At 38.3% G+C, this 10,190-nt stretch overlaps 1 protein-coding gene across 1 annotated transcript in view; it reads left to right on the forward strand.

Moving 5' to 3' along the window:
- The window catches only part of ZFPM2 (zinc finger protein, FOG family member 2), a 314,563-nt gene that overhangs the window by 60,889 nt on the left and 243,484 nt on the right, over positions 1 to 10,190 (forward strand). Inside the window, exon 2 of the mRNA XM_026079249.1 lies at positions 1,605 to 1,763. Coding sequence (XP_025935034.1) covers positions 1,605 to 1,763 — 159 coding nt within the window. The remainder of the gene's footprint in view (positions 1 to 1,604; positions 1,764 to 10,190) is intronic.

Here is a 10,190-nt window from a genome sequence, read left to right on the forward strand (position 1 = left end):
AAGAGATATATTGCTGAATGGTGACTAACACGGTGAGTATGTGTCCACAAAAGTGAGTTCATTTGGTCAGATTCTCAGCTGGCTTAAATAGTCATATTTCCATGAAAGATAGTAAGCTATATTAATTTATGTAATCCCAGCTGGAAATCTCAATCAATTTCAGTAAAAAGTAACTGTCATATTCTTCTGAAGCAAGAATTGCAAAGCGTAGCCTAAAGTGAATTTTGCTGTTTTAATAAATGTAGGTAGTCACTGACTCATAATAAATTACGTAAAATTAGAGTGTAGTCAATATTTGATTTCTTTTAAAAATTTTATCCCTCCCTTTTCATCAACTGCAACAGAATCATTTGGGTATTGTGTCACAGCATGACAGAATACATAAGAATAGTGTATTTAATACTGGAAAACCATCATATAAATACAAATTACATTTTTTTTCGTTAGCTAGCTAGCTTTCATTTCTAGCAAGAAATACTCAGTCAATTATAAATGAGGCTCTGCTTTCATTGGAGAGTGAAATATTTAATTTTTTTTTCAAGTCTCAATCATGTATAATGAGATCTCTCTTTTGAAATCCAGTCTTAAGATGGGTTTTGAAACATACTGACATTTAATAAAATCTTAGTTAAAATATGTCCAATTACTTCAAATCTCTATCTAAATTGGGGTAAAATTCTGCACCTGCGCAAGAGATGTCTTTACTATGTAGTTACTATTAACCAATGACCGTAAAGTGTGTACATAAGAAAGAAGAAATTTTAATTTTTGAGTACATTCCAATTTGTAACCTAGGCATTATGTATTTTAGATGTGCCAGACACTCTCTCTTCAAGAGGATCTGTAGGAATAGGATGTCTAGGTAACTAGAAGAATCAAAGACCTCAGGCTGCCATTTCAAATTCAAACTTATGCCCTGCTTCTGTAACTGGCTTACGTTTCTGTGGCCCTCGGCTAGTAGTTTACCACAATGGTTCTTTGGCCTCTGTGAAATGAAATGATAAGGCTGTCTGACTCCCATCTGGGATAATAGACTGGTAGTCTATTAAAGAATATAGTAAATTAATGATCACAGAGAATATGAAACACTTTTTAAACCCCTTCAGGTGTTGGCTGAAGCAAAACAGCAGAATAAATTGAAGTTTATACTGTCAGTAGCTCTACAGTACTTTACTGATATCAGTCCTGTTAACTCTAGAAATGAAGTCTGTAAAGGAAACCTGTTAAGTACTGTAATTCAGCATAAAAAAAATGACAACAAGAGAAGGGTTTTATAAGTAATTTTGATTTTCATTGTTAGAACTATCTACTTCTAATATTAGAATCTGATGAATAATGAAATAATGAAAGAAACGTGCAAGTGTTAGTGGCACAGTAATTGCATATTTGCAATTTGCATATTCTGATTTTAAGTAATCAGTTAGGAAAGAAGTCACTTTTTGTTTCAATTTCTGTTAAATACTATTTGGTCAGTTCTAATAAATGCTGAACACAGCAGTAGAAGGAAAAACTAGCTCAAGGCCTCCGGTTAGGAGTTCACTAAGGTTTTATTTCACGTTGTCCTGTTAGATGGTTTGCCACAGTGTTCCTGATTCTTTTTAAAGGGCCCCTTGAGGATGCCATTGAGGATGAAGAAGAAGAGTGCCTGTCTGAGGAAAACGATATTATCTCTAAAGACGACTTTCCGTTGGAGGAAAGCTTTTCCGCAGAGTTTGAGCCTGAAAATCTGAGCTGTGAAGAAGTGGAATACTTTTGTAATAAAGGTAATCATTGTAGCCCATCTTTTGAGGGAATATTGATATAACTGTGTCCGACTGGTCAAAAAGATTTTGTGGTTTTTAAAATTTACATAAAGTCCTATTGATACTTGAAAAAAAGGAAAATAAGTGACTTTTGGAGTTAGTCTGCAAAGGGGTAAGTATTTAAATGCGATGGAAGATTCCCTTTTCAGGGAGGTGAATCATCTTGCCTTTAATGTTATTCTCCAAGAATGTTACTTTCTCTTTATTTAACTATAACAGAGGTCTCAAAAGTCCATTATTATCAGATATGAAGCTAACAATACAGCATGTCTGTTCATTGCTTCCTTTCCTAGGAAACATTGCTAGAAAAACAGATTGTGTCTGTAGATTTTAGGATTAAAATACTGCTTGTAATAGCACTTACTATGCATAGCAAGAAAAATAATGATTTGTGAAAGGATAACTTTTAAAGTTGCAGTGCCTTTTTGATGCATTACTTTCAAATTATAGCACATATATGTGTTTTAGCATAAGTCACACCGACTCATTCTTACTCGGTGTTCAGTCTGCAAGGTTGTGTTGTTTCCCATTCAGCTTACAGAAAAAGCACACTATCATTATTGTTATGTAGAACATTGATTTGTTCTTCTTCCTGCCAGATTTCCACTTGATTGCTTTATTGTTTGTCTTCTGCAGGTAAGGATGCCTATCAAATAGCTGGAATTGTTGTGATGATGTTCTTCCCTTAGTCCAAAACCCCCGCAGGCAGTTGGATATCAATGATTTTCTCTGTCTTTCTGTTCTTTTGCCGATACTGACATACATTTTCTCATGATAGCTTGATATCCTCTTGTTTTTTTTTTTTATCACTTTTGCCTGCCTTAGACAAGCTAGAATAAATCTGTCTGAATAGTCAAGTAGTGTGATTGCATACTGTTAGTCTTCTGTCATCAGTGGGGAAGGCAAGAAAATGTAATTTCTACATGTTTTCTATGTAGTTTACAAACTTTGGAAAAAATCATTTATTTCTGCCCTGTAGGTACTTGATACTTAGTAAGAAATAATCCTAAGAGATCAGAAGTCTGTTCCGTAGTTTAGAGTTCCATAACTGCTGCAAAGCTTATTGTGAAGTAAGACCAGATTATAAATGGTCTCAAACTGGGCTGTAGACAGGTACAACAATTACTATGCATTCACTTGTTGCTCACATGCCTTTTAGGCACTTTTTTGCTTAGCTGAAAGAAAATGTGTCCTGATACTGGCATTACTTAATAATTATTTAAACTTGAATTTAACTAATTGTCATACTGGCATCTCTTGAATTCCTTCTGTCACCATTAGAAGACTGTGTACCATTCATATTGGTTTGAGGTAGCTGTTTCTCTGCTCTACTTGCTGTATTTCCAGGGCCCACCGATGGAAATACTACTGTTCTGGGTGAAAGTCACACAAATATATGCTTTACATTTACTATAATCATAGTAATGATTGTTGCATATTCATATTGAATTTCAAGTTTTCCTGTTACTTGCCTTTATTGGGCACATCTTTCAGGGAAAACACTGAATTCAGGGCATTGTATTTAACAAGGTCAGGAATTAAACGAGAATAAATTTAAATATGGACCAGATTACCATATGTGTTATAAAGACATCTGTTGATTCTTCAAGCTGAATACCTTTTGACTCTCCAGCACTTCTTTTTCCAAGTGATGTGTATTGTAGTTCTAAAAGAGTCTTAAACCTATCCACTACAACTGCTAGAGAGGAAAAGTTGAAAAGGAAATTTCTGAGGATGAAGGGTCACATAAAACCCCTAATCTACTTCCAGCTGAGGCAGTGTGACAGAAAGTCTCACTCTGAAGTAAGCAGAGAATATACCCTGGAAAAGGATGAAATGGTAGACTGCAAATCTATTGTTTTTTAATAATGTCTCAGATTCTTCAGGGTCATAGCTGAAGTGATATTAGCATGTGGCCATGTATGTCTTTTCTAAGAACAAAACACAAGAGGAGAAGACTAATCTGGGAAGCAGATAGGTTTCTTTTATGCCCTTTTCTCAGTGGAAGAGTTTGTGACTATATTAAGTAATACTAAATATAAGACTAATGTAACATGATTTTTATCGTGAATCTGGCGATAATTCATAAGGGTATTTTTTCTTTTTCCTTTTAGTGCTTCAGTATTGAAATCAAAAGATAATATGAGAAATAAAATTTTTCTCTTTTAAAATAATTTTTCCTTAATGTCATGACTAAAAGTTTGAAAATGAGAAATGTAACAAGTAGGTTAGAGAGTAGGGAGCAAATAGATTTATTTTAATTTTTTTGAGGGCCTGACTTTGATTTTTATATTTTGCTCTGTGACAGTATTGGTGGCCTGTAAAACAAGATATCTTCAGAGAAGGGAAAAAATTAATGCAGATCTATGTTTCCATATGCTTTTTCTAGACAATATCAGGATTTGTGTGGGAACCCTCTATGCTAGCTCTGCATTCTTGTTTTGCTACCATTCGCCATTGAAGGTTCTAGAAATTAAGGGGAGTTTCCTGGGTATAAGCTGTCCATCTGTCCTGGCTCCCCTTGCTTCTCCCGAGGGTGTTCCTTCCTAGTTGACCTAGAACAAGAGGACGAATGACCGGAGGTGGGTTCCAGTAGGAATGCAGAGACCTGGGCAACGAATGGCACAACTGGTGAGGAGGGGGTGTTGGTGGACCTTTTTCCGTACTGTGTTTTTCATACTTCCCCACCTATGTAAATGCAAGGAACCACTGAGAACAAAGATTTTAACTATCGAAACTAGGCACCAAAAATAACAATTCACCAAACTAATGATTCATTGAGATGGATGAAAGTAGAGGATGTGCATTCACAACTTGATAATTTAGGCTTTTTAACTGAAGAGATTTTCAGTCAAACTATGCCTGATTGTATTGTAAGCAGAGACCTGTCTCTTGTTGTCTAAATTGCAGCTAACCTTTATGAAGCCTTACTTGTCATTCCCACCTTACTAATTTGGGTTTGTGAGATTGATTCAGCAGAACAGTTGCCAGAATTAGAAGGTGAAGGCAAAAGCCTCTGCAAAGTGTAAAGCAAATTAATCACATTGATTGAGCTCCGTGTCATTTTATGACTTCCCTTTTTTCAAAATTATGACTTTTGGCTATTTTTCCCTTATGCTTTTGCTCACTAATGGCTTTTACAACAAGAAATCTGGAAAATTCCACCCACCAACTCCCCTTTTGCAATACCACAAATAACTTTGCCACATGAGAATAATTGTTCCTAGCTATCTTACGTTTACAGTCAAATATGAAGAAATGAACAGTGTTTAAGCATGTATATATTAAAAGCAAAATGGACGTTAGGAACCTACTATTTATCAGGTGTGGCTTTAAGCTTATAACTGTGAAATTTTAACCTTTTTGGATGAAGTTTCCCACCCGAGAATGAGTATTTTTGTAAGAACCTCAAAATAAATGGCATTCAGATGTTTGGTTTGTTTGCAATTTTGAGACTGAGATTAGGGGAAATAGAATATTTTGGAAACAACAATAATAATAAAATAGGCATAGAGCTGGAAAGCTGCACTGTTTCATTCCTTTGGAATAGAAACTAAAAATTTGGTAGGAGGTAGCCCTGATGAAAATACGTTGCATTTGGTCAGTTTGTGGCCTTTGAAAATTGGCATTTAGGCTTATGTATTAGCAATTGATGTATTTCTGGTAATGGGAATATCTGATGGTGCTATCCGTACAAAGCCGTATTAGCCTGGAGTGTCCATTGCTAAAGATGCCTTTCTCTGCAGTGTCCAGATAGTGGATATCTGGAATCAGAATCTGGATCAGATTAAGATAAATTCAGATTAAATTCAGATCAAGAAAATTTATTAAATTAGCATTAGCCAGTGCTTCTACTGTTGGCAAAGATGGTGTGGATAAGGAGGAAGTAACTTGTCTCCTATGCAGAAGAGTGATAGACTGGATGGCCCAAAGCCTAGTACAGAAACTGGCAGATCACTCATATAGAATACCTTTCTGCTTTTAAAGGAGAATAATGAGAGCATAAGGACGTGCTAACAGAGAGAAGAGAAGAAATGAATTTGTCACGAAAGGAGTGATGCACTTCACTCGTAAGAGGGAAGCAGCACTACGTTTATTGCAGTAAGACAGCAACTTAACAAAGTTCAATCGTAAATAAGAATGATTTAATGAGGTTCGATTGGCAAGGTTCACTCAGTTATTTACTGCATGAAGGACAGGGTCAGATGCATGTGCAATGGAGACCTTTCTGTTGAGTCATGAGGTTCGGATTGGACCCCCTTGCTTTCTAAACTCCTTCTGAGAGGAGCCTAGATGCGGCTGGATCCAGTCCTAGTCTCAGACTTGGTCAATGGTTTATGTCTAAGGGATTATGTGCACAATTAATCAGAGATATAATTCAGCAAAGTTTCGCGAAGTTCGCAGAAGTTGAGCATGCTATTAATCACTTACCGAGGATCTGTGGCAGGTAAGGAATCTCTCAACCTCGAGGAGTAACCGTGAGAGGCGTCCCTGCTCAAGGGGAGGTTCTGCAGTGCAGCCTGCTGCCATGCAGGAGAGCTCAAGGGGCTCTGGGCTGCCCCCTATTTATGGGGGGGAGATGATTGACTCATAGTCATATTTGCATGCTAGACGGGCCTCAGTTGGCGCATGCTCAACTAGCCCCTACATATGTGCTGTTTACAGGAGGTCAGGTTGAGGGGAAGAGAGCACATCAGTGGAGGGGAAAGGAGCACGCTGTCACAGAACTGGAGGCATGATAGGATGATAAAACCAGAAGGGCAGCTATAAAACAGGTGCACAAGCAGGAGAACAATACAAAAGGCAAGAAGTTGGAGGGGATGGGACAAAAAGCAAGCTGAAAGTACAAGTTAGCTTGGACTGTAAGATWAAAGTAGCTTATCAGCAGGACTGCAATCCTGCATATGTACCCTCAGGAAAATCCCCTCAAAATTCTCTTGTCTTTTATTTGGAAAGTTTGCCAAGCTCCAACAGAGGCAGCACCTGTTGCTCTCTGTAAACAGCAGGGAGAACCTGCGCCTTGTCCCCTTCATGAGGGTGGGAACTGGCTAAACAAATTACACTTCTTTATGTCCTTCTCAGCAGAAGGGTTCAGCGAGGGATTAACTTTCAAGGGAAAAGTTATCTTGAGCAGTTGGAGAGATCACCTGAGATTAGTAGATAGTTAAGTAGCTGTGTTCAGAGGAAGAGGAGAAAATGGAGCAAAGGCTTTCATCAAGAGAGAAAATGTGGGACTATTTTGGAAGCATTTGATTGAAGTAAGAGGCAGATGAACAAATATCTATGTATGATTATTAGAGGAAGAAGACTTACCAGTTTCTTGAAGTCATGATTTACAAGGATGATATCTCTGAATTCTCTTGCCTTTTGCTTGTAGCTCAGCTATTCTGCTGCCACTTATACATAGGCTTCCCATAGAGTTACTCCATAACAAGGTAGCATTGGCAGCAGACCTCAGTGGAAGGAGACTGAGTGGCCTTGATGCTAGTGGCGGTAGATTACAGAGCAGATGACGTCTAGATCCTGCTGCTAAGTGTGCTTCGGGTGGTGACAGAGGAAGATACGGGAGAAACAAAAGATGGGAAGAGGACTGATTTGTTCATGAAGCATTGCATTTATGTTCTATGGTATCTTTAGGGCAAACCAGCATGTGTTCCCTTAGCAAATTAGAGTGCTGATGCCTGATTGAGGTTCCTGCTGCTTGCTTGCCTGTTTTTGCAAGGGGGAAAGAAATGCAGTGCCGTCTGGAATGCTCATATACAAGTTCTAAGTCAGCAAGACAGTTCGGGGAATATAAGGGCTTCTGCATACTGAGTATAGATCTACTGCTGTAGTCTCATATTCTGCTTGGGCAGTAGGGGATGAGCTCAGAACCTGAACTGAGTTTTCTGCTTGTGTACTGTATTTTGTCACTAGGCTGCCAGACCAGCTTGGGACTGGAATTTTTTACGTTAAACCATGTGACCTGGTTGTGCAGTCAGGCTTGAGATTCAGGGAAACAGCTGCAGAGTGAAAAAAGAAAAAGCATACACAAAGCTAAGGTCTTCTGTGCATAAATCTTTCCCCTCATACCTCATGTACAAAGCTATCAGGCTGCCATCTATAATACCAGCCAAACTCTTAACACCCTGAAAATTATTTCTGTGTCCCCTTTTCTTCTGGCATGTGACTTTGTATATATACCTGTGTGCATCTGTGTAAATATTCTTTACCTCTTTCATGTTAGTCATGTAATGACTAAAAATATGCTTGCTATTTTCTCTATTTCTGGATCAGAAAGCAGATTTATAGCTTTTTTTCTTCTTCCAGAAACCTTTTTAATCAATAATGTTCCTTTTTTTTCAGTAATGGATTTCATGACACATTTCTACCTCTTTTGCTATAGCAAGTGGAAGTAGGATCAGCATAAGGCAGCTATACCATAATCACTTTGAGCTCAATAAGGAGATTTTTACAGGCAACTTTGTTCTTATTTCTTAATGGGATTAATAAGCTCAGCTCTTTAAATTCTTGCATATAACAGTGACATTTCCAGGGTGTGTTTGGACCAGGGAGTTCAAAGAGGAGGAATAAAAAAGAAAAGCCAATATGACTTTGTTTTTTACCTTGCTGGAGGAGCTGTTTGTGCAAATCGCCTATAAGCTTATTGACCTGAATCTTTGACTCCTTGTTTTCTCTGGATTTGGCTGGAGTGTAGACACTGATAGAGCACTGATAGAGGTGATTGCACAGCCCTCGGCTTTGCTTGGCACCAGACCCCACCCCCCCAGCCTGACATTATCTTTCCCTGGCAATACTTCTGTTCTCCTGGAGCTCATACTCCTTTAATTTTTTTATTTATTTTAATTCATTGCATTTTCTGTATGTAGGCTTTCCAAATAAATGAAGGACACGTTAATTCTTTTTGGTAAGCAGAGATAGGAGAGGACATATATGTGTGATAATAAATTTTCATCTCCTAGGATAAACAAGAATCCGTGTAGCRCTCCACAGTGCTTCTCCTTTCAAAAATACGGTAATTAGCTCTTATTGACTTGTGTGTGTGTTTGTGTATCTGTGTTGGATTGTCACATTCCAGAGAGTGGATTTCCCGTGGGTTTGTCTCTATCTCATTCAGCTGAGACAACCCATTTTTGGGGGGGTTTTCTGAATCCTGGGTGTGTTACATACTTTTTATCAGATGCTGAATATGGATAAGGAGAGGAGGGGATCTCTGATAATTGGAAGGGTGCTAAGTCGTAATTAGATAGGATTCTGCCAAGATGAAAGGAGACCTTTTTCTTCTGAACATCAGCATTTGCCTCATGCTTTACCTCTCCTGCTCTCTCTCCCCCCCCCCCCCCCCCCCCCCCCCCCCCCCCGTTACTGTAGCTCAGAGGACCACCTCCTTTCTTGCTAGAAGAGGAGGGAGATATCTGAAAAGGTTGGAGTGATTTTTTTCACTGTTCACTTGAGAGCACTGAAAGGCTTTCAGAATAGCTACTGCAAGATTACCTGTCACCTACTCTCTATCTACTGCTACCCCATATGTAGCCTTTCAGGCCATGTTTTCAGTCCCACTGAAATCCATGTCAGTATTCACATCGACTGTGGTGGGTTAAATATTTGGCCCTAGTTAGACAAGCAAAACCTTCTTTTAATCAGGAAATGCAAAAATTGGTCATCAAGAAGAAAACTGTATCTCAAAACGAAACTAGAAAACTGCATTTCAAAAAGTAGAGTCGAATAGAAAACATTATTTTAACTGTACAGAATTATAAAGTGAAAGAAACACTTAAAAAGCTTACTCAACTTTAAGCATTGTATCAAAGTAACTCCAGCCTTTTCAGTCAGCACATTTTGGTTTTCATAAGAACAATGAAACTGTGAATTCTATCAAGAGTTATGAGTAAGGGATTATTTGATTACAACAGGTATTACAATGTCCCCTTTCTGGAGAGTCACAAAACTTGAACTTGGATTGACTTAAATTTGAGCTCAAATTTGACAGAATATGAATTGCAAATTAATAAGGCTAATCTTCTTTAAAATATGAAATGCACAAATGACAAATTTCACTGCATATTCTTACTTTGTGTACTGTACATCTGTCACTAATTTCATTTATATTGAAGGTCCCTTTTCACAGAATCACAGAATCACAGAATCACTGAGGTTGGAAGGGACCTCTGGAGATCATCTAGTCCAACCCCCCTGCTCAAGCAGGGTCACCTAGAGCACATTGCACAGGATTGCATCCAGGCGGGTTTTGAATATCTCCAGAGAAGGAGACTCCACCACCTCTCTGGGCAACCTGTTCCAGTGCTCTGTCACCCTTACAGTGAAAAAGTTTTTCCTCATGTTAAGATGGAAGTGTCTGTGTTTCAGTTTGTGCCCATTGCCTCGCGT

Source organism: Apteryx rowi, unplaced genomic scaffold (genome assembly GCF_003343035.1).
Source record: "Apteryx rowi isolate R43461 unplaced genomic scaffold, aptRow1 scaffold_497, whole genome shotgun sequence".
In the NCBI taxonomy this organism is placed as follows: Eukaryota; Metazoa; Chordata; class Aves; order Apterygiformes; family Apterygidae; genus Apteryx; species Apteryx rowi.